This window comes from Diabrotica undecimpunctata, chromosome 5 (assembly GCF_040954645.1).
Source record: "Diabrotica undecimpunctata isolate CICGRU chromosome 5, icDiaUnde3, whole genome shotgun sequence".
NCBI lineage: Eukaryota > Metazoa > Arthropoda > Insecta > Coleoptera > Chrysomelidae > Diabrotica > Diabrotica undecimpunctata.
In genome coordinates, this window is record NC_092807.1 from 134907013 (window position 1) to 134933667 (window position 26655).

General features: G+C 31.3%; 2 protein-coding genes across 5 annotated transcripts in view; both read left to right on the plus strand.

Moving 5' to 3' along the window:
• Window positions 1–7923, plus strand: part of LOC140441820 (tumor protein p63-regulated gene 1 protein-like) — a 104230-nt gene extending 96307 nt beyond the window's left edge. For all 4 annotated transcript variants that reach the window (XM_072532755.1, XM_072532757.1, XM_072532756.1 and 1 more), the window contains one exon: window positions 83–7923. In XM_072532755.1, the coding sequence (XP_072388856.1) occupies window positions 83–285 (203 nt within the window). In that variant the 3' untranslated portion in view covers window positions 286–7923. The remainder of the gene's footprint in view (window positions 1–82) is intronic.
• A 9342-nt stretch (window positions 7924–17265) lies between these two features.
• On the plus strand, window positions 17266–25509 carry LOC140441822 (glycoprotein-N-acetylgalactosamine 3-beta-galactosyltransferase 1-like). The gene is made up of 4 exons (XM_072532760.1): window positions 17266–18035; window positions 20090–20259; window positions 22846–22956; window positions 25290–25509. The coding sequence occupies exons 1-4, from the start codon at window positions 17360–17362 to the stop codon at window positions 25434–25436; spliced, it is 1104 nt and encodes a 367-aa protein (XP_072388861.1). The 5' UTR covers window positions 17266–17359; the 3' UTR covers window positions 25437–25509.
• The last annotated feature ends 1146 nt before the right edge of the window (window positions 25510–26655 follow it).

Sequence of the window (26655 nt, forward strand, 5' to 3'; positions counted from 1 at the left end):
ACGTGACTTTATCTATAGTATTTTGCTATTTCAGTTCCAGACACGTATACTCGAATTAGTTATATTTTTGTCTTATTTTCAGACTGCACTGATGAAAGACTTCGAAGCGTTTACGACTTGGATCTCTTTATCGAAAATTTATGTGTATCTGTACAAAAATGGAAGGAGAACGCTGTGATCCTTCAGCATAATATCCTTTTGGAGAACTATGTCGGTATAGCATCGGTTATCCACAACAGAAACTCTCTCGGATTTTTTAAAGTCAGAGGAAAATTTAGTTTTTAAATGCATACGAATTTATATACAGGGTTGAGCAAAACTCATTGTAAAAAATTGACTGTTTACTGTGGTATTATGGACTATTTTATCCATGTTCCTTATTTTTATGGTATTTATACAAAATTATGTTTAGCTCAGTAAATAGGTAGTTTTTCTTCAAATATATAAAAAAGTTTATATATATATATATATATATATATATATATATATATATATATATATATATATATATATATATATATATATATATATATATATATATATATATAGCTTGATTAATGTTTAAATCCATTGTTTTCGGACACTTTTGCATAGGTCATTTTTTTGTAATAAAATAAAGACATAAAATAATAGATATGGTAATTCTACTGCTACTGTATGAATGGCGAATACTTTTACTTTTAATATTTAACTTATAAACAATTAGAATAACTTTTAAACTATTACTTGTAGACGAAATATTTTTTCACATTGAAATGGCTGATGATTCTACACGAATTTAACAAAAAAAGTTATTCTAGGACGATTAGGTAAAAATGAGGGATTTTTTTTTAAATTCTCGGCTAATTTGTTTATAATAATTAAGAAGAAACGTAATTAGTCTCATTTTAAAAATAAAGCTTATAGTTTGAATATGAAAATTCTTTAAAAATATACTTAAACAGCATTTTCTGTGAGTGTTAAAAAATGAGGCTGAAATGAAGATATCGCACCGTGTGAAGGGGGAAACTAAAAATTATTATTTTATGTCAGATGTTATTACAAAACAAAATGATCTGTATCATAAACAATTTAAATAAACTTTTAAACTAATTAATGGATTGAGCTGAAATTTTGAGGATTCCTTAAGCATTGTAAAACTCCTTTGAGAGTAATGACACAAATAGTCGTCCAGTCGTCAGAGAGTTGACCCCTAAAAATCATACGAACAAGCTGAATTTTGCTGAACATATTAATTTACATATCGGCAACTTACAGTTAGTACAATAATGTTGGGTAAATCTGTTCTTCCTTACAGGGCAAAAAGAACATCTTGGTTTTATAGTTGGAGTTGCCTCTTGAGAAACTGATGGCTTTTCTCCAGTTATATTTTGGATCCTGAGTCTCAACTGAAAAGTCAGATTTGGGATATTGGAACGTCGTTGAAGATGGTACATTAAAAGTTGCTTGCCAAGCTCCGCAATGTAGCTTCTTCGAAATGTTACAATATTAGTGTTATTGTTGTAAATTATTTAGCTGTTTATAATTGAAATATTTAGTAGGCTGCAAAAAACAGTAAACGGCCAGCGATTGCTAAATCGAGTCACCGAGTATTCTGCCTTCATTTTATCAACAACATCCACTCCGCCTTTTGTGAGGTTGTAATCAGTAATAATCTTTGGTTTCATGGTATGCTCTTTGGTGTTTTTGTCAATGAAACCATCGCTGTGTAGTGTTGAAAGTAGTAGTACATTCTTATTTTTTTTTTGTCACATATGATGTCACAAACATGCTACTACATAAAGGTCGTCCTTTTACGTTTGTCAACTCAGGGGGAATTTGTTGTTTGTTTTTACGCAAAGTATCTGTCGTTGTCAAGCAATGATCGGGTACAGAGGAAAAGTAATTATCCGTAGTTACATTTCGACCGGTTCCACTTATGGGTCATATAAGTCTTTTTACTACATTAGATGCATCGTTGGGTAGTTGATATGGTCCTTCAGGTTGTTTGCCGGGGTAAATTTCGAGATTTTGTTTGAAAAATGTTCTAGCGTCCACCAAGGCATAAATCTTGATTCCGTATTTCGCTGGCTTATTGGCTATATACTGTATAGGCTAGCTACTGTAGTGTATGCAGATAAACAGTTATTGACAAACATTTCATATATTTCTCGAATGGGTGCAAGATTATCAACTGCCGAATTTTCTTGCCTCTTAGTGGCGTCGTCAAATCTTACAGCTTGAATTATGTGGTGAAATCTTTTCTTGGACATAGTAGCTGCAAAAATATCTGGAGCTGTGCCATCTAATTTCCAGAGTTCATCAGTATTTAAATGTTGCACTCTCTTTACCCCAGCAAGGAACAAAAGTCCGATAAATGCTTGCATTTCCTCGTAGTCAACAGCAGGACAATCCCTAGGGCGAGTATAAAATACTCTCATCATATCCAGTTTTTTATTTGTATATTTTACAATATTATTGATCATAGCATCCGAGAAAAACAGTTTCCAGCATTCTAATATGGTTTTGGCGTCTTTTGCTTTTACCCCCGGTAAGTTCGTAGCAATATTATAAGCTTTGGTCTTACCTTTGGGAGTGTGTTTCTTATGTTTTAACCGTGGTGTTTTATCTTTGCCATAAAATCTTGGATAACCATCATCTTGGCCGCTTTTTTCCATGGCATCTTCAGAATCACTTTGTAGATCTTGTGCGGACTGCGCAGAATCTTTATTGTGGATACTGTGTTCAGAACGAACATCACTTAAGTCCTTATCAGAATCTAGTGGTTCCACATCGCTGTCTATCTCTTCATATCATTTTAGTAACTGGTTTTAAATTTTCTTGTCCATATTTACCTGCGATCAACCAAAATAGCGCTTATAATAACGGATGTTCCACAATCTATAGGTATTTCACTAAAAGTCTTACCTTTTTATGATAATATTATAGTTTTTATAAAGTGATCTATCTAAAAATCAACACACTTTAACACTCGCGTATATTTTTTCTAACGCTCCGACGAACGCGATCGCTCGCGTGTTAGATTTGAACTAACAACAACTGCTGCCGGCTATAAGATAATAGGTACTCCCACCATTATTTAACATAGTCTTATACGAGTCTTGATAGGAGTATTCCTGGTTCTTCTTCTCATGGCGCCGTCTCCTCTCGAAGGTTGGCGATCCAAATGGCAATTGTAGTTTTGGAAACTGCTGCGCGAAAGATTTCTGCGGATGAGCGGTCGAACCATCTCCTCAGGTCTTTCAGCCACGAGTTCTGGCGTCTTCCTACTGATCTTTTGCCCTGTACTATTCCTTTCAGTATAACTTGAAATAATTCATATCTTTCGCTTCTCAACACATTACCCAAGTATTGCATTTTCCTCTCTTTGATTGTTCTTAGTAATTCTTTTTGTTTACACAGGCGACGAAGTACCTCAACATTATAAACTCTTTGTACCCGTGGAATTCTCAGAATATTCCTGGTTGCAGAACCCAAAGAAGCAATATTTCAAAAATTATGGCGAAATATTTAAAAATGTTAGATTTTTTCTAACGGTGCGAGTGATGGACGGTTAAATAAAAAATGTAGCCGAGATAATTTTAAACAAAAATATTTATAAGCATTTTTTGTGTAGAATGAACCATTCTCTTAGAAACAACTCTTGAAGCATGTAAGTTACGCGAGCGAAATCAGTGTTCAATAATTTGTATCAGCTCGACGGTAAAAATTCGATATCTTTTGATTCAAGTGACTTATCGACAAAAATCAAGATGCGTTTTAAAGGTAAAGAGTTCAGATTTTATACAGTTGTTAAATAAATAAAGGTAGTTGTAGTAAAATTTCCATTTTTAGAGATCAATCTTAAAAACCTATGTCATGAAATTTCAATTTTGAGTTGTGGTAACAAATATGAGGCATTTGAAATATGAATAAAAAACGCAGAATTTATTATTTTACATTAGGAACGATCACACGTCACGGAAAATGCATTTAAGAAGACGGTTTTGGGTGTTGTTGGTGTAGTCAATGAAAGGGAAAGATTGTATTAATCTCGTGAGAATCATAAAAAATGGCAAAAATCGCGCCACGTTTATTTATTTAACATCTGTATAAAATCTGAGTTTATGCGGCAAAATACAAAAACTGCATACGAAAGCTGAACTCTTTACCGTTAAAACTAATCTTGATTTTTGTCGATAGGTCACTTGAATCAAAAGATATCGAATTGTTACCGTAGAGCTGATACAAATTTTATTGAACATTGATTTCGCGCGCGTAACTGACATGCCAAATCGACGGTCGCTTCAAGCGTTGTCTCTACGAGAACGGTTCATTCTACACAAAAAATGCTTATAAACATTTTTGTTTAAAATTATCTCAGCTACATTGTACATTTGAAATATTTTTTCTACTGTGTACAGATTCTTGGTAAATCGATTTGTTTGCGTTTTTAACCCACTCCCTGGGCTGGAGATTTTAGGGGGAAGCCCGGGGGTAAATGTAGTAAACTTTTTTGCATCTTTTTTGGGGTCCCAAAATTAATATTCTCGTCAAAATTCAGCTTGTTCGTATGATTTTTAGAGGTTCTGGAGTAAAAAGTTATAAACAATCAACGATTTTTCCTTATTTTGCTTTTGGAGCAACAAATTAATTTAAAAAATTTAGCATTCACCGTTTCGAAGATTGTTCTATCTCTTGGCATATAAAATGTTTATATTTAAATGAGACTATATTTAAGAATTGTATCAAGAGAAAAGGAGTAACTGAAAAGCAAATGGCTTCTACTACTGTAGTGTTTATTCTCGAATACATACGATTTTAAGTGATTGACATAAAGATTTATGCAATAGCTGATAGTGTGTACATATCACGCATAACGTATAAAATGGAAACATAGTATATATATTACAAAATAATTTTTAAATATATCATTCAAACAACAGCAAACGAAGCTACAGGAGCTCTAAAAATTAAATAATTATTTTCTGTAATAGGTAAATTCTCACAATATTTTACACATGCGTCAATTAACATATTTAAGAAACTATCGCTTATATGTTAACTGATATACTTAAACAATAAGAAAATGTTATATATAAACTTTTCTATGTATTTGGCATGGTAGATCTCTTTTTCACCTTCAAGAACTGGGCTATCTATAATTATGAAGATGAGGGTCCATGTAGACCTTATTTTTGTTGATATTTACTATTAGTGTGCGTCTTCTCAAAATTTAAGCTTTTTCTTTATCACTAACTGATCAGTAACTCCAGTATGTTGTAAAGAAATTATTATGGAAACAATACATTTCTAAGACTTTCTTTGAAAGACTATTGTCAACCTAGAACTGTGTCTTGGCTGTTAAACCTTTCTTATGCAATACATATTATTAACAAGATTTCTAAAAATTATTTGTATGTCCAACGAACGGAAAGGTGGTGCCCAAGTTATAATATACATTCGTTTTTTAAAGGTATTGCGTGTTTTTATTTTGAGAAAGACTGTACAAGTTAGTAATGATTTCGAAAGTATTTTATAGACTATAAATAACTAAATAAATAAAAAAAAAGTCGTCAACTTCACATAAAACGTGCATAAATGAAAAACGACTAATTTTATCCGGGCAATCAAAACTAAGTTGAGTTATTCCACTGTACCTCATTTTAGAAAGATATCTTTGGAAACAATACATAGATAGATAGATAACTGGCAGAAATTAAAAATAGTTTAAACAAAATATCACTCAATTTATTTTTGATATTATTTAGTACAAAGTATTAAAAATTTATTTTCGGAGTAAAATGACTTTTTAGTCGAGCAATAAAATAATTAAAGTGATATCGAATGTAATGTTTACTGTAAAGGAATCGTTTATTTGATTATCATACTCTCATCTTTTATAGTTGCACATTTGATCGCATAAGAAATTAGAACCCAAAATTCACATTTGATAATTACATTAAATTTCTCGAAAGAGGAAATAGATAGTTCGAGTTCTTCTTAGTGTGCCGTCTCCTTTCGAAGGTTTGTGATCCAAATGGCAATTGTAGCTTTGTAAACCTCTGCACGAAAGATTTCTGCGGATGAGCCGATAAGCGGTTAAACGATCTCCTCGGGTCTAACGATCTTTTACTTGTATACTTATTTACCTGTACTTTACCTTCCAATGTGATTTGGAGTAATTCATATCTTTTACCTCTCAACACAGGATATAAGTATTGTATTTTTCTCTTTGATTATGCTTAGTAATTCTTTTTGTTTACTCATTCGCCCAAGTACATCACTCTTAATACCTTTTTGTACCCACGGAATTTTGATTATTTGATTATCCCCCTGTGTATATATATATATATATATATATATATATATATATATATATATATATATATATATATATATATATATATAAATGTTTTGTAGAAGTTACCTGTTCTATTATTTGTCTCTTGGCATACAAATGTACGTTTGTTGGTATCTTTGAAAATAATAGAATTTTATGGGAATAAATAAATAAAAAAAATAATATTTTTTTTTGGAAACGTTTAAATATAAACCGAAGATTCCGCTATGACGAACTTCCGCATTTATTATATTACGTAGTTATTGTGCGCTGCTTGCTATTAAGACGGTATCATCAGAGTACCTGATGTTGTTTATTCTGGTTCCGTTAATCTTGATTCTACCTTAAACCTCGTCTAATGCTTTTCTGAATATAGATTCCGAATACAGATTGAATAATAGCGGGAATAAGACACAACCTTGTCGCACTCCTCGTGGGATTCGTATATCTTCGTAAATGCTTTTCGATAATCAATAAAACCTGCATATACATCTACATTCATGTCTCTGAATCGTTGTGTTAATTTAAGGTATAAAGAGCTCGTGTTCCCATTCCGTTTCGAAATCCGAATGTCGCTCATCTGAAACTCAGACTTCTTGTAAATTCGTGTATGGATGATTCTGAGAAAAGTATTAATTACATGAGACATCAAGCTTAATATTCGATAGTCATCGCATTGTGAGGCATTGGATTTTTTTGGTAATGTTACAAATGTTGATTTTAGCCATTCTGATTGTATTTTACCTGTCATATATCTTATTGAATAGTGCTGTTATCAAGTCTAGGATTATAATTTCGTTGTCTGCAATTAATTTAAGTATTTCGACATTGATATTGTCTGATATTGACTTTTTCGATCTTCTGAGCTTTTACTGCATGAATAATTTCTTCTTTGGTTATTTCTGGACCTTTTTCATTTATTCTATCGGCTGTGGATGCTGAATAGTTCGAGTTATATAAATAATTTCGAATTACAGAAACATTTATACATGAAAAATATACTTGAACTCAAGTAAAAAATATATAAGGGCAACATGCATTGTTTAAAAGTTGTACAAGAAACAGTACATAAATTATTTTACGAGTACTATGTTTGCACGAAAATATATCATTTTAGAGACATTCTGTCTACTCGTTAACAAATTGACACTGACGTGTTATTGGTTGAAGACATTTTTTACGTGAAGTCGATGATATAATTTATAAATATATATTTATAGCTAGTAAAAAATATATGAGAATATATCGGCCAACCCTGGACTTAAGGTAATATTGATGTGATATATATTATTTGATAGTCAATTAATCAATGCTTATGTAAAAATAGCGAAATATTTTTGGATGATATCGCATTGGTTTCAACGAAAACTCCTATTGACAATTAGTTTTAAATACTTCAGACCAATATAAACGATATATCAACTTTTTTTCTACATATCAAGAAAGATTATTTATAAGTGATAAGAGTTTTAAAATTGTTTTTGTGCACGTAAATGTGGGTGTATATAAAAATATTGTAGCGCACTTTTTATTTATTAATTATTTTTATTTATAAATGTGTTCGTTTTGGCCTAAAATAAATATATCTCTGTTAAATTCTATTTGGTCTTTTATTTAAAGCAACTGATTTGTTTTCGAAGACAAATAAATCCATCTTTGCAAGTACCACCATATATATATATATATATATATATATATATATATATATATATATATATATATATATATATATATATATATATATATATATATATATATATATATATATATATATATGAAAGTAAAAGATTGCATTTCATTTCAATCGGAACTCCACCATTACTCTACATGTGTTTCGAGTTATTCAACTCATCATTAGGAGCACTTGTGAAAGTTCAACTGAAATGAAATGCAGTCTAGTATTTGGTTATTATAACCAAAATAACAGCCAGGTACGCTAGCAGCGACATCTATATGAAGTAACAAGAAGTCCAGAGACCAAATACTAGACTGCATTTCATTTCACTTGAACTTCCACAAGTGCTCCTGGTGATGAGTTGAATAACTCGAAACACGTGTAGAGCAATGGTGGAGTTCCGATTGAAATGAAATGCAATCTTTTACTTTCATTATATATATATATGTGTGTGTGTGTTTAGATTAGTGGCCTTGGTTTCGACCAATTGGCCAGCTCAAACAGGTTCTAATGGCTAAATAAAGTATTCGCCAAGCAAACAAGCTTCATAACGATTTTGCAGATTATATAACATATTTATAAAGAGTGGATCATCGTTTGTACTAATGCGTCGGTACTGGCGCAATTATTTTGCATAAATTTCATAGTTTTACAAGAAATTGAAAACATCTGATTATTTTTATAAAAAAAATGTATATTGTGTTGTTATATATTGTATATATGCCAATATTTCCTGAACGTGCCGACCTTTTCACGAAATTGTTCAATCAAATTCCCCGAGTAATAAAACCTGTTTCTTTGAATAATTTTGGGCGTACCTGCTATTGTAATAAAACGTTTTAGGTAAACTATTGAACAATTCACAACCCTAATATACAAACAAAATGACACATGCATTAACACTTTTAGTGGGCCGCGTTCGAACGAAAAGTTGAAAAACTGTTGCTGATAACTCAATTTTTTTTTAGTTGGCGAAAATACTTATTCACGGGGGCACTGTATGGCGCATTTAATGATACGAGTTTTACACGAAGTTGTAAATAATAAATGTTACCTTATTGCGTCAAACCAATTGTAAAAAATCAACAATTTGACCATAACACGTTTTATTCAAGATGAGTCATCCCGTTTTTTTGTAACAGAAAGTCTACCATACGATAAATTTTTATTAATGGTAAGCGACAATGCAAGCTATATGCAGAAAAATCGGGCACCGGGGTAATATCTTGAAACGTCACCACTTGTAAACCATGAGATGGTGACATTGCAGTCACGTTCTTAAATCCAGTGAATGGTTTAGCAACCGTGGCAACGTTTGTGTATGCTTTGTTAAAGAGTTCCGCAATCTTATAAACTGTAATCCTTTCGGTTGGATGGCTTTTGATGAGAAGATCACATTCCCTGTTATAGGCCTTCTTGAGAGGTCCAAAGAAAACGACATCGAAAGGCTGTAGGCGATGAGTTGAATGGTGGGGCAGCGACAGCATCGTTGTGAAGTTTTCTTTGCAATACTCATAATCTTCTAGGATAATATAGCCACCTCCATGGTTGTCTAAAATTAGAAAAACTGGTTCATTTTCTCTGGAGTTGGTATGCTTTTTAAAATGTTTTAACCACTGAATAAAAAGTCCTCATTAGTCCAGCCGTTTTTGGAATATTTGTAAAAAGATTCAGGTTGTCCATTCTCTTCAAGAAGTGGTGTCATTCGTTGTCCTGCGTAAATAAAAGTAGGGGAAATATAAGTCCCTGTAGCGTTGAAAGCACAAATAAATGTAGTTCTTTTGTACCCTTTCACCATACATTGCAGTTCCTATTCTCTTTTGTCCTTTTGCTGATAAAATTTTTGTTGGTATCTTGGTTGTACAGTTGTAATGGCTGTTTCGTCCATATTATAAATGTTGTTGGGTTTAAATTTAAATTTTTCTAACACGACTTCACAGTTTTCGAAAAAATATTTTCACTTCGTCTTTTTGAAGCCTTTTATTCAGTTAAGACTAGTTGCTTCAGGTTTTCGCACTGAAATGGGTGGATTTCTTTATAAAAATACTTCTAGCCAACCTTTACCAGCTACCCTGCTTGCTGTGTTAAATCTGTGGTGAATATTCAGTTTTTCTGCAAATTCAAACGTACTTTTCTGAACTGTAAAGGTGTCAACCCGTAGTACATCTTCTTCGAAGTCTTCAAGTGTTTCACTATACTGGTTTCTTTGGTTAAAATTACAACGAACAAACAGCGATTTGCCTACTGCGACAATAGAAACCAAGTGGCATGCACTTAATTATAAGGTACTTGGACAACCGCCCACTATGTGGAAGCACGTCTCTGGGAACGAAATTCAAATACACAAAGTAAATATTCCGGTCACTGCCGTTACCAGATGACCCGTTCAACCCCTACCCCGTTGCACTGTAGTTAAATTTTTTCTCGTTGCATCGCTTCGTAGTTTCATTTTACTCAGATAACAGGCTGCTTTTTGTCTGTTTATGGTTGATTCTTGTCTCCACGAGAATTTAGGTAATGAATGGTGACACAAAACAGCTCACCGCAAATTGGGAGAAGTCTAACAAAACCTGTGTCGTCAGATTCTAGGAATTTAGCTTTTCTTAACTTCCAATCGCTTGTGATTACTCCACAGAATGAGCGACCATAACAGAGCATAAAGGTCCTTTACTACGACAAGGTCTCACAAACCTTACAGGAATAATCCTAGATAGTCTTAATGTTACACTGCCATAGACTGTCTCGTTTTATGGAAAAGTAAAACATTACTGTGGTGAGGAAAATAAAATAAGGTTATTAAAAAAGAAAATACTCATATAAAGCTACAAAACGTAAAGTTGTACTGAAAATTAGGAAACTTATACACATTGTAGCGTTATAATAATGGAAATAAGACACTATTGATTTTACTACATTTTATGTATTACTAATGTCAATTACTAAGTCAATATAAATTTATAACAATTCTGTAACAAAAATGTCATTTAACAACTTATTAAACTTGATGCCTTCAGTCAATTCTCCATTCTAAATAACTTAAACCAGCTAATTCTTCGTTGGCCAAGGTGTTTTGCGGAACATTTGATATTGAAAACCTTTTTTGAAAATCCCTTGATATTTGTGTGCACAGTAGGACACTTCCTTGAATATATTTTTCTAAATTTAACTCATGTAAACCTTCTAAATCCAAATGAGTAGATAATTTTTTTTCTACCTTCTTGCCTAAGTTTTCATAATACTGCTCATCTTTTTCACATTTGACACTTTCAAGAGTATCAAATAAAGATGAAATTCGTTGATTAAAACAATTTATTTGTGTAGTAGAGACAGCTAAGTCTTCCCAACTAGAAGATTTATCTCCAGGTTTACACATTACAATACCCAATTGTGTATTATACAACTGTTTTATGGCAGTTCTTAATTTACTAACATCTGGGTGACCACTATTCACATTCTTCATAAGGTATTCAATAATTCTCCCATTGTTTCCTATAACATCTTTATTATTTAAAAATGTTGTTATAACTTTAGATATTTCCTTAAGTATCTCATCATTTGTTGTTTTCCTGACATTTTTAAACTCTAATGATTTAGAAATAATTTTATTTGACTTATTTAAAAGAGAAATTGTTTTATTGGTAGACAAGTTTCTTTTATTGTTTGTATATTTTGGGGACTTACTTTCTAATACTGCATCTGATATATGGATGTCATTTAAAGATAAACTTAACCCCTCTAGTTTGTTTGAACTACTTAAATTTGATGAGATAAAATTTTGATTCGTTAACATAGAGGTGTTAAACGATAAGGATTTATCGTAATCCAGATATTTCGAATGAGAAGCATTTATATGTTCTGCAGTTATATCTGTTTGGGTTTGATTACTTGAAAATATAGTTATGGTTTTACTGTTTTGTGTGAAATCTTCACTAAATAAATCTTCGCTCACTAAATTTGTAGATTTCAAATCATTCTTATACTTTTCCACTATTCTTAATTTATCTGACAAATCAAAATTTTCAATTATATGCTGCTGGCTTGTACTTAATTCTTGTGAGGTTAGTAAGGTATCTGTAAATATATTATTCTTTTTATAAATCAGATTTAAAATATGCATTAGATATGTTATCTTCTTTTTGCCATCAATCGTCCTTGGTTTTATTTTTGACACTACTTGCAAATACTTTGTGATTCGAGAATTATCTAACAAATATTTTCCATCCAAGTGAGAATGAATTTCTTTGGAAATGCATTTAATGGATGACATATTTGATGTTTTTTTGGGTGTGGGTTTTTTATTTTTGTCAACCAATGAACAAAAAGTTGAATCTAAATCGAAGCTATGATCCATTTTACCACAATTTCCAATTTATCTATAACTGTAAGCAAAACTCACTCACACTCACGTCACTCACACAACGGACCACAAACCACATACTCCACCAATGGACTGCCGGTGCCGGACTGCCGGAGTGGGAGTGATGACATAGATTTTATTGGCATCTGTCACTGTCAGTTTCACTTTCCAAACAAACAAACCTTGTTTAGTGTGGATATTTTGTATTTTTCGCTTTTTCATTTTTTTTACAGAATCTTTCCGCTTTTTGCAATATCTAAGTATTCTAATAGTTACTACAACAATTTTACAAGTTTGTGTAAATAATAAAGCATGTTGTTTTATAAAAATAGCAATAAAATGCATGTATCAATAAAATAAGTTTAGACTGTCTTTAATTTAAACTATATTTCATAGAAATATAACACTGAATTATGATGGTATTATCGTGAAAACACTACTTAAAAGAAAAAGCAGCAGAGGAAGCAAAATGTTAACGTATAAAAATGAAAAAGTTTTGAGGGTTGAGTTTACCGAAAGTACAAGCTGAATATATATCATAGATAAAAAATATATATTACTGAAATATAAATATTCTTTATCTATGCTGAATATAGCCGCAAATGTCAAAAATATTTTGGTTTGGCAGTATTGTATGCTTCAAATATAAAGAGATAAATAAAAGCTTTTAAAAAGCACATTTTGATTATACTGTTTTATGAATTCTGCAATTTTTAATTTATATGAAGCAATAAACGAGTAAATATTTGTCTCTTTCGAGATTAATTGCAAACATCTGTTGTAATCTGGTAAACATTGAAATTGTCATTAATTTGTATACATATTTAGCGACCGGTGTATATTGTAATTAACAATGACTTTGACTTCAAAACACTATTGCAGTGTTCCTCAATGTTCATCCTAATATAATTCACAACAAAAATGCCGCTTTCCAGTTCCAGTTTCCACTGGACGAGAATATGAGAAAAATTTGGCAATGCATTTTGCGAATTGGCAGACCTATAACCAAGTACATGCCTGTGCAGTTTACATTTTACTTAGAACGATTACTTTCCAAATAAGTGTTGATTAAAATATTATTTATATTTTAATATATTTGTATCTAATTTACTTTATAGTAACACCTGAAACTAAATTTAGAAGACTGAAAAATGCTGTTCCATCAGCTAAATTGCCGCAAAGGTCTCATGAAGTTATTGGTAGAAAACGTAAGGCGTAATTTACAAAATATAACGTGGCCAGCTCCAAAAACTGCCTCACCCTCAACTAAAGATCTTTGCCGACCTTGCAACCACAAAAATAATTGAGATAATGTAAATTTTACTTCCCGTGCTTCAGACATACTGTAAAAAAAACAAACATCTAATTTTATTTTTATTCAGATTTGGGAGTCAATTACCGCATGTATTAACACGAATCACAAACAAATAAACTTTAAAGAACGTACTCCAACTTTTACTTTGGCACAACACACTGTAAATGATTTATATTATCCGTTTTATAGCTTCGAGATCAAATGACAAAATGATTTGTTTTCCCGAAGTTATCGTCCATCTTTGAAATCTTGAGCGCCCCCTGTCGGAATTGGCTATCGTGAACTGGCTACTGTGCAAGGACACTAAACCACCGACTAAACACAGTAAACGAGTCAACCATTCTTGACTACTGTGTAAAACACAATGACGGAAATGTAGGTATAGTGGACGGGATGACAAATTATACGTCATTGGTAGAACGGGTAGAACACAACAAACCTATTTTTAAACTTTGAAATGATCGATAATTGTCAAATTTTAAACCATAAAATGATATTAAATGACGTATAATACATACATAGTAAAATTCCATTATTTGGAAGAGTGATATCATCGTTTAAACGCCAGATGTCCTTAAATTTAAATGTACTTGGCGGCCTCCGAAAACTACTCGTTTAATTTGCGTTTTCTCATCAGAAATCATAGAATGTATAATAAGTACATTTATTTCTGCTTCTCTATAGCAGACGTAACCACAAGATGCCGTACAGTGTAGCCGATTCTTGTTTACAAGTAGCAGTTATCGTCATATAAACATACTGACACGGACTTACAAAAATTAAAATGTTCAATTCTGCATCAAATATTATATTCTTGCACTAAGTGTATAAACATTAAACATCATACTACTCATACTCTCTGACTTTGGCGAATGGATTTAGTGTCCGCAGTCATATAAACCCAAACAAACAACAAATACTCTCTGACTTCATTAAATATTTTAATATCCATGTCTCTAACCTACACTAAACAACAATATTTAGGTTATATTTTTGATTTCGCGATAACCTACAACGTAATAACGAACTACAATAAACCCAATTTATGTTCCAGATAACTTTTTATTTAGTACTTTATTTGGCAAATAAATATTTTATATGTCAGACAATTTTAATTTATTTTATTTGTTCAGATTTCTTTTCTAGGTGACGATAGAATTCTAAATCTAAACTAACATTAAACTTTAAATTATTTTGTATTAAATCGTACCTTAAAAATATTATTAAAGTTAATTATTAATTATATTAATATGTATCTAAAGTTAATTATTTCAAACTAAAGGTGTGACTTGTCATCACAGCCTTTTATATAGATAGATAATAATTTAATTTTATACTTTAAATAAATATTTTATATTTTATCTGCCAAATAAGTTTATTCATTTTGGTTGGTAGTTCAGATTTCTTTCCTAGGTGGCGCTAGGTGTACGAATCTAAACTAACATTAAGCTTAAATTAGTTTCTATTAAATATAAAGCAACCAATATTTTTGGCAATTGTGCGAAAAAAATTAATCGTATTATTAATTTATAGTAATGTGTAATTAATATAATTAATTGATAATTAATGACTCAGTAGATTGAAATGTCAGTTGGTAGTTCAGATTTTTTCCGTGGCGTAGGTACCCTACCGGACAAACAGTGTGACTTGTCATCCTAGCCTTTTATGTAGATAGATTATATCAACACATACGCAGTTTAAAAATTTAGTTATTTTATAAAGGAAAATTTATAGGTACCAAACTTTTTTTAAAAATCTTCTAGCTAGTCTAAACATAAGTATAAACAGTTTTGAACTTAGCTTATTTTGAACAATATTAGAACTTTTGTGCACTTGATTTAGGTAGACTTTATTTGATTTATCTGAGGTGAAAATAACCATAGAATTGGCATCAAAAGGACTTTTAGTTGATATAAGTGAAAAATTATTTTACATATTTACATAAACTTACAAATTTACAAAAACTAAAAAGGTATTAAAAAAAGGAAACATGGCAAGCACCACATATTCTGGTGTGCAGTTAAGAGAAGTAATACAATTCTGATGAACTATTTAACTGTTAAAGCTCTTTATACATTAACCTGGACTTAGATCAGTCAAGAAATTTACAAAAGTTTTGTGAGAAAGATGTCATTAAATTAACATTCTGTTCAACTAATTACTAAATTTTAAATGATTCTCCAATCTAAATAACTTAAATCAGCCACTTCCTCTTCAGCCAAGGAGTGTGAAGAGACATTTATTAAAAATATTTCTTGAAAATCCCTTGAGATTTCTTGACATAGGTTGATACTTTGTTGGAGAATTGTTTTTATTTGTAATTCATCTAAATCTTTTGATACTAATTGAGAAACCAATTCTTTTTCTATGGTCTGACCTAGCATTTCATAATATTGTTGACATTCTTCATATTTGACTCTTTTAAAAAAGGAATTTTGTTTATTCTCATGGTTGGTTTGTAAGACAGTGTTAGGTAAATCCTTCCAACCTGAATGTTTAGTAACACTGTTCAGATCTTCAATGCTTTTGTTATTTTCCCCAACAATATCCTTACTATTTGAATCCTTTGTCATATCCCTAGATATTTCACATATTCTTGATTTTGTGCTAGTTTTAAACACCATCCGCTTAGAAAGGATATTTGTTGAATCTTGGGCAGAAATGTTTTTGTCGTCAGGTAAAATGTTTTTAATGCTTGCTAGTCGAAATTTGCTTTCTAATGATGTGTGTGACATAAGGGCTTTATCCAAAGAAAAATTTAATTCGCCCACATTGTTTTCTGAGTTAGTGGAAATAAAATTTTGGTTGGATATATTTGTTTTAAAAGATACAGATTTTCCCTCATCCATACATTCTAATCGAAAGGGTTTTAAACAATTTTTATAATTTTCCTCTCTTTTTCCAACTTGTACAACAGAATTAATAATTTGATCTTGCTGGCTTGTACCTAATTTTTTGTAATTGATTAATTTGTCTCTAATTATAGAATTCTTGTAAATATTATGTAAAATCTTTTCTAAAGATGCTATCGTCTTTTTACCATCAAGAGCTGTTGCTTTTATTTTTGATATAGCCTTCATGTACTTAATTATTACAGCACTACCTAACAAGTGTTTACCTGCCAAATGAGATTGAATTTTATCGAAAATATATTGAATCGTTAATTCATTTGGTATTTCTATAAGTTTTCTGGTTTTGTTGTCTTCAATCAATGAGCAGAAAGTTGAATCTGAGTCAAAACTTTGATCCATTTTATCGAATTTTCCTATTTGTAATTTGGTAACCAGTTTAGTAAATTAATAAATATAACCACTACCCACAAAATATTTTAAACCATGGAATTCATAAATTACAACTATTGGCACAGAATACACCCTATTAGTTTTTGTGACTGTGAGTAGTTGACAGGTTTAAAATTCCAATAAAATTCATTCACAGGATCAAATATAGGATCAAATATACTTATGATTTTATAATTTGATTATAATATTAATATTCTTTATTTAATACCGAAGAATATAGACGCATATGCTTCTATATTCATTGATTCTACTGAAAAAGGCAAAGGATAAAAAAGAATAAGATTAATGTTGACAGAAATTGTCAAATTGTTCTAACCTTAATATTTAAACAAATACACAAATAAAATACAATGTCAAATCTCTCTTTAATTTGGTACATTTGAATATTATGGTACATTTTTATTGCAGGCTATGCATTTTTTTTGTAGGACTCGTATTAGGAATATTACTAACTAAATTATATACCAAGGTGGACAAATCATCATCAAAAGCATATAAAATATGGTTCAAAAAACAAGGTTTTTTGAAAAAAAGTATGTCATGGGATATATTGAGGTACAAAAATAATATTCCTAATGGTCGTAATATTAACGGAACGATAGAGTCTGAGTTGCTCTTTAAAAAAATTAAAATTTTATGTATAATACTGTTGAAGCAGAACAAATATGACAAACATATCCAATCAACATGGGCAAAGGGTTGCAATGCAATTAAGTTCATTAATGTTCAGAGAAACAAAAATATCCCTTTAAGGAGGGATAATAAAAACTCTTCTTGGACAAAACTTTGTCAAACTTTACAAAATGTAGAAAGCTATAGTTGGATCTTGATTGCAAGTGAATATACTTTTGTGGTAATGGAAAATTTGAGATACCTGTTGGCTCCACTTAATCCAGAATATAAATATTATATAGGGCATACTGTAGAATTTTGGAAATTACCCTATAATACAGTTGACAGTGGAATTGTGTTGAGTGAAGGATCACTTAAAGTTCTCAGACAAAATATTAACAGAAATGATTGTCTATCGTTTTCATACTGGAATAGGGAAGATTACTATCTGGGTAAGTTGTTTTATTTATTGAAATGAAAACTACAAGCAGGCTGGAGAAAAATATACTCCCAGAAAAATCTCAAGTTGAGGTCAGCATAAAATTGCATATTCATTTATTGACCTCTTTCATTTTCTATAAATTCATCTTGGTTGATATTATTATATACTTAAATTATTAAGTTGTAGTTATTAAAGGAAAGCTGTTTCTTATCAAAACTGTGTCTTTGCCCATCTATGCAGTAACTATTGAAGGAAAAGTCCTAGAGATTTGAAACTTAAAACTCATAGACTTCTTTTTCTTCCCATATTCCTATACCTTTTATTTTTCTTGAAGGAAAGTCTTAGAGTCTAATAAAGTGGTACATGGGTTTCTCATGGTGTACGGAAGAAACCAATTGAATTTGAGGTTGGTAGGTCTTTGGTTGCTACTCATATGCTTGTGATTTTTCTTTTTCTTGAAGGAAAAATTTAACTTAAATGTGTGGTGTTATTATTAGAAAATACAAATAATTCAGTAATAAGCAGATATAAAATTTCATTAAGCCATATTTGCGAACTCAAGCGACTGTGCTGCCATTTATTTGGAACTAGAGGAATTGGGATAAAAATGTAAAGAAATCATCTGTTAACATATGTATCAACAGTATCAACGTCGGTTGAATGCTTGTCAGTTGTATTTATATTCATTTGAACGATAGATTTATTTATACTGCTTACAATTATGGAGACCAAAAACAAAAAGCCTAGTAACAGAATGTGTTCAGTTATATATACTGACAACATATCCCCTGTGAAGTGGATGTCAAATGGTATTTTAATTATAATACTGGATTTATCATAGAAGCAATATATGACAATGTGACAGAGGTCTAATCCACTTAATAACACCTGCAATTGTACTTGGACATAATATGGATGATTGGTCTTTAACTTAATTTTCTGTCATGTATATTCAGGTATTTTAAGCCTTCTATCAGATCACAGCAAGTTCTGGTTTTGCCTGCTAAAGGACACTTCACCTTTACACAACATTTTTTGTCTACTATTCCATCAATACTTACACCCAACCATGAAGCACTTGATGGTACCATAATGCCAATATGTTCAACTTTGTTGTCTGATTGTTGTTGATAGGCGTTTAAAGCTTCTCCTTAAATATTTTCACAAATAGTGACTACTTTCAAAACCCAGTTTGGATTTTTATTTTTATAATAAGTAAGTGTAAACAAATATTTTTTTGTTATATAAAAGTTTATTAAATCATCACTCAGTTCCATTGTAAAACTTATAATATTGTCAAACAAGGGTAACAACTTATTGTTACTAAAAATGTCGTGGTAATAGCTAATTGTAATAAATTACTTCTTTGTGACACTTCTGCTTCTACTAAATTAAGGTTTTCACTTTTTGACAAACTTAATTGCAGTTCTGATCCTTCTGCACCAAAAAGTAGAATATCTAAAATACTGGCCCCAGCATTACTATCGAGACGACTTTCTAGTGTTGCTTGAGAATTAGTTTTCCCGATGTGACAGAAACCATTTATAGAATTTGCTTTTTCATACACAGTGTTTCCTTTTTTTCAATTTTCCCCATTGTTGCGTCGTATCTTAGGTCTTCCAAGTACTGAATGGAACATCTACAACAAAAATAACATATATTTTGTAAATTCTTACAAAAATAAATATGTATTTTTACCGAAAACCAAAGAGCAAAACAGCAACAACGTGTTTGCATTTCCCAGAGGCTCCAGCTTTACAGGTACACTTGCAATTGAAAGTCTTTCTCTCAGATTGCTGGTTTGCAAACATAATGCCTCAAGTTTCACCTGAACTTCATTTTTGGATGTTACTCCGCACATTATTATGTGATTGGCATCTAGCACTGCTTGTCCTTCAATTAAAGGTCTTTTTGAATCGCCCACAATATTAATTATATCAACAAACGTTATCTCAATTATATTCGCCATATTGATACAACTGCACTGCCACCTATAGTTGATTGAGTTCGCGAATAGTAAAAATGCGCTATAAGAAATTAATCAGGTAATCACGTAATTTTTAGGGAAAAGTTTGGCACAATTAAATATTACACCTATTGATACAAGGGATGAAAATGGTTTTACATTATTTTTTCCAAGTAATTTAAATTCACTATTGTTTTATGAAGATAGTCACTACAAATTAAGTATATTTCCTATAAAATGTTGTAGTAAACAAATAATATCATTCCAGGTGAGTAACAATATATATAGTTTTATTGAAATAAATTAACATATTTATTTTACATAGTTTTTTTATTTAATTAATACCTATATCTGTATGTATTGAATGTTTATGTCTGAAAGTTTTCAGCGATTGTTATATAACTTAGAGTAGCATTTTTAACTCTGAAAATGGTATTCTTGACGATTTCCCTGTTGTAGATTAGTAAAATATAACTGTAGATTTAGGATCTAACTTTTATTATGGTAGATTGTAGATAAAGGCATCGTTTGGACTTAGGCATTTTCACACTGTGCCTAAAAGATCATTTATGTATACTCTACATCTATGTTTATGACTTTCGGATTGATTTGCTTGGTTTTCGCCCCGAAAAAGCAAAAAGTGTTTGTGACAGATCAATATAATTTTTGATCCACGAATAGAAGTTTCGAAATACAAGTTTTGTATGTGATATTGTCTGGCTATAAATCTACAAACATGTTGACATCTTTCTGATAAACTTCAAAGAAAATGGGAAAGTTCTTAGGAACTTAAAAGGAGAATACACGATGTGATATACTGGATTAAGAAACTGCCAAAAGAGAAACCAAAAGTTGCATACATAAGTTATCTTATACCATATGTCGGCTCAAATGACACTGAATGGTCAAGAACTCTGCGACAATATCAAAACATTGATAAATTACCAACCAAGTTTCAAACTTCATAGTTCATTGTGTCGCCCAAAACCTTAACATAATGGTTGGTTCTTGTATTGTTCTAAGATCGTGGAAAAGTTTCTCCAAGTATTCTTCCCATACTTTCTTTTTATCTTCTTTGGTTATGGCAAGATTACCTTCGTCATCTGCTAGTTTTCCGCTGTTGCGTTTTTGGAACTTTTCAGCTATTTCCTTCACCTTTCGATGGACATCGTGGAGGAAACGTGGATTTTTTCTAGGGGAAATAAAATGATATCGTGGCAGGATGACAACAGCAGAAGTTACCTAAACCATGTGGTTATGATGGAAAAATATTTATTGTGGTTCACGCCGGTTCAACGAAAGGTTTTATTTCACTCGCCAGTTTGTTATTTTGTTTCAAATCCTTGACTACAGATTATCATGGGGAAATGAATAGTACTGTATTTACTAAATGGATAAGTACACAATTACTTCCAAATTTAGAACACCTATCTTTGATTGTCATTGACAACGCACCCTACCGTAGTGAAATCATGAATAAACAACCTTCCGCTAAATAGTTAAAATCAGACATTATAGATTGGTTGAAAAATACAATGTTAATTTTGATGAACATCAGTTAAAACCAGAATTGTTACAATTGGCCAAGATGAATCGTCAAGAAAATATATATATATATATATATATATATATATATATATATATATATATATATATATATATATATATATATATATATATATATATATATATATATGTAGATGAATTGAAAGGTGAACACGGTCACGAAGTGCTTCGATTGCCACCGTATCACCCAGATTTGAATGCTATGGAATTAGTATGGGCAGATTACAAGACTTACAATAATACATATATTGGCAAAGATGGATATAGGGATGAACATGTTTTAAGTATGTAGAAGGAAGCAATTCAAAAGTGTAAAGATGTCGCCTGGGCAAAGTGTGTAGAACATACTAAAAAATTAATTGAATAGTGTTTTATTAGAAAAGAAAATATGTGTAATATTAATATCGAATCAGTAATAATTAACATTGGAGATAACATTTCAGATCAAATTCTGAAGGTGATGAAAATTAAATATGAGAAACGAAAAACATGTTCAAAATCTTGTAACAATATCATTTGAGCTAAATAATGTTTCATTCTTTAAATAATTTTACTGTTATTTATTACATTAACACACTGTTAATATTATTGTATATTTATTTATACTTTTTTATAAATTGTTTATTTATTTATTAATCACTAATGATATTAAAATAATTTATTAAGCTACTTCAAATGTAGCTGTAATCCTGCATCAAAATTGTAAAGCAAAACTAACATTTTACATTCTATTTATTTGATAACGTCAAATTTTATAATATAATCCGTGATCGGAGCAGTAGCCGCTTTCTGTCACTTGATGACTAAATCACTAAATGATGACGCACGGGTAAAGAACCATGGACTCAACTATACACACATAATCAACATGAGTGCAGAATTTGGTTAACTTTTCAGAAGACTAATCTAAGTTGTTGTTTGTCCGCAGTCATATAAACCCAAACAAACAACAACTTAGATTAGTCTTCTGAAAAGTTTGCGATTTCAGGGTTACTAATGAAGTCGGGGTGCGATGTATGAATTTTTTGTATGCATATAAAAAGAGCACGCTTTTAGTTTTATGAGTCAATTTTCTTTTTGAATGAAGTAAATCAAGTGTAGAAATAAATAAAAGTTTATATAAACTGACCTGCGTTTAATTCTTGTTACAATATTTATTATTTTCGTATTTTTTATAATGTATAACTTTCTGTTTGAATCTTTGTTTCTTATTCATAATGTTATTTTTTTTAATATTTGGCTTTCTTATAATTTTCATTTTATACTTTGTACTTATTTAATTTTTTAGGCGGTGGATGGTGATAAAATGTACACATACTATTATTTACTTTATGTTGTACAACTGTTTATGGAGGGCAACTTAGGAAATAAACTAAACTCCCAAAGTAATGATGATAAGGTAGGAAGTTTAAAATTTTTGTTTTTTATTATATTGTTGTGTCACTCCTGATTGCGGTCCTGTGCTTTAGTGAGTCCAGAATTCTATTCCACTGCCGAACCGTCGAAGGTTCTACTCGCCATTTCTAACTTATTTACATCTACATTTCACCACTTACAACGCGTGATTTCGGATGGCTAATTTCATTTAATATTTGCCAAACTACAGGTAAGTTTCAATCAACATATCCTTCTTCGAAGGTACCGTCTTCTTTCGAAGGTTGGCGGTTATCATGATTATTTGAATTCTGTTCACTGCTGCACTAAAAAGCTGGATAGATGAGCAATTAAACCAATCTCTGAGACAGTGCAGCCATGAAATTGCTGCCTTCTAACGCTACGCTTTCCTAAGATCTTCCTCTACATGATATTCTGTAGAAGCCGGCAGTTTCTTCCCCTCATCATGTGACCAATGCATTGCAGTTTTCGTATCTTTATTACATTATTTAGTTCTGATTCTTTCGAAAGTTCTACTGCGTTTTTGAACTGCACTGCACTTTTTGAACTATTCTCTCAAAATCTTCATTATTCTATGACATTAACACAGTGTCATACGCATACCTTAAGTTGTTACTAGGTATTCCGTTTACTACAACGGCAGCTGTTTTGTTGTCCTAACCTTCGGCATATTAACTTCCGAGAACAAGTTAAAAATAATAATGGAGAGAGAAACACCTTTTCCGTATCCCTCATTTAATCTAGATGTTCGCCGATTGTGTATTATCTATTTTTATGCGCGCTGTCTAGTTATATTATGTTTTCCATTCTTCTTATCTCGCTTGTCTGTTTGCTTTTGTTTCAAATTTGTTGGTCGTGTTTTATTCTGTCAAACGAATTTTCATAATCTATAAATAGGCATCTTTATTCAGGTACAAACAGCGTTCCATTAATACATTTACGCTGAATAAAGCCTCTCTATTTCCCACTCCATTGCGAAATCCGAACTGCGTGTTACTTATGGTAGGATCCATTTTTTGAGGATCTAGGACAATTGCCCGAAAGACAAATCGAATGGGCAATTCCCTGAATGTACAATTCCCCAAACCCGAATGGACTTTATTATAATAATATACATTTGATCTTTATATGTATTTCCTATATGCTAATACGATAAATTATGTGCTATTCCCCTCAAGAATTGAGGGCAATCTCTTGTTAATTGCATTTTAATGTTTTCTTTAACAAAGCGATTAAACTGCTAACAACCTTTATAAATATTTTATTATTTGTTTCCTGTTCTTTTTGATAATAATATCTTAAAATAAATTTTATTTCACCTGATTACCTTGAGTTGGGAAAATCCCATTTTTAAATTCTTTGTAAGTACACCCCATTAACAGAGATTACAATATGTGCCATTAGTCTTAATACTAACCAAAACAACTAAATTTCATATAAATACTTGAACGAAAGTTTTCTATTGCGTTATTGTCAAAACTCTGAGCTAGGGTCACGAAGCAAAATGGCTTTGGAGTGTGTACTTAGTGAAAAGGGTAAAACTTAGGCACATCTAAAATCAAAAAGCAGGTGATGAGTATCAATGCCATACTCATATGTTTTTTTCAGAGCTTGCCTTGGAAGGAATATTTGATCGGTCATTGATCTTTCTTTACGAAACCCACACTGATATTTACCTATTATGTCTTCACAATATCCCGATAGTCGGTCGTAAAGAATATATGCCAATATTTTATATGTTACGTTTAGGAGGGTTATTCCTCTGTAGTTGTCACATATTGTTTGATCTCCTTTCTTGTGGATAGGTACAATTATACCTACATTCCAGTCCTCTGGCAACTTTATTTGCTTCCAGATCAGTTCTAACAATCTACATCTACAGTATGTCAGGGTTTTTTGCTATGTTTTAAATTCTGAAGGAATGTCATCTGCCTCAGGAGCTTTATTTTCTTTCAATTTTTGTATAGCTTGGATGACTTCTACCTCTGTTGGGATTTATGTTTCTCTCTTTCGTCGTAAATGCCCTCGAGTTGGATTTCTGATTTGTGGAGCCCTGTCTCACCTCTTATATTTAGCCTTTCCTCGAAGTTTTCTGCCCATCTTTCTAGTATCTGGTCCTGATCACCAATTATCTCCCCTGTTCTATTTTTAACGATTGATAATCTAGTTTTGAATTCTTTCCTGTTTTGGTTAATCCTCTTGTAGAACTTTCGTGTTTCTGCTTGTGCCTTATAGTTGTCTCTACAAAAATAACAAAACCAAAAACATTTTAAGAAGGGCAAGCCTAGCGCTTATTAGAGAAGCCACAGGTTAATTAATTACTATTTTTTATTTTAGGTATGGAAGAACTTTTTGAAATCAAGAAATATAACGAATTATAACATTTCAAGTGCCGAATATTATCAGGTATGGGAAAATTTAATAGACGACCCTACATCTTTTGCAGCAAATATGAAAAGGGATGTAGAAGAATATAACTTATAAAATATTGTCCATTCTTTTTTATTATGTATTATAGTTTGTAAGGTTATGTCGAAAAGAAATGTTTTTATATTTTTTCACTTTTATATTTATATTGAAAATATACCTATTTTTAAAAATATTTGTTTCTTTTGAAAATCAAATGTAATAACACATTATATCGGTACTTATATAATATTTATTATAATACAAGCAATTGGACTTTTTAAGTCCTAGATTTTCACCCAACGTTATCCGAAGTCGATATTTAAAGTCTTTGTGTAACGTTGCGTCGATTGATATAGGGTTTTACTAATTTTTAGTCATTTTTGCCAAACAATACACGTGGATTGATATATCACATGTACTATTTCGGCGATTTTAAAACAGTACTTCCGATTGTAACTCTCTGGAACCAGAAGTCCGGGTCAAATTCCTCACCTTTAATACCACCTTTGGGTTATCAGCTCTCATTCGACATCTTATTTGTCATTCTATCTGTTCTAATAAAGGAGGAGTTGTGTTCACGAACAGATAGACAGACATGGATAGTTTAAGATTTTCACAATTTTTTAAATGTTGTAAAATGAGTGAAAGCATGTTGTAAAATAAGTATAGTCGAGAATTGGTCTAGTCAGGAGACAAAAAGGTTAAAATAGCTCAGTGATGTTACTCAATTTTTGGGCTACCACGAGCAAAATTAGAAACATAGTAGTATCTAGTGAAAACAGGTTACAGAAGTGTGTTAAGGTTTGGTTCGAAGAAAAAAATTTAAAACTTACGATGACAAAAACTGAATATCTAAAAGGTTTGAAGATGGAGCTACTACTACAAAAGACAATAATTTTCGAATGATATAATGATAAGTATGTACCTTAGCGTTAGGTATCTAACTGGGTATTGGGACGCCATAGCTGAGTGGTCAAGGGGAAAGGCACGTAAAGCTGTCGATCCCCATGGGCTAATGTGTATTGACACTAGTTATCCGAAACATGGTTAAAGATGCAATTGGCAGTAAATTCTGTCTCTTCTTCTAAATCCATGACTGTTAATGATCATTTGGATATCATGTTGGTTACCATAATCGCTAGCGTGACTTTATTGACAGCAGCTCTAAATAATGATGTCAATTTTTCGCACTATTGTCTTAAATTTTCCAGCCATGTTCTTCTTCTACCGGAACCACTTTTACCTTGGATCTTTCCCTAAATAATGAGATGCAAAAGTTCATATTTTCAGGGTG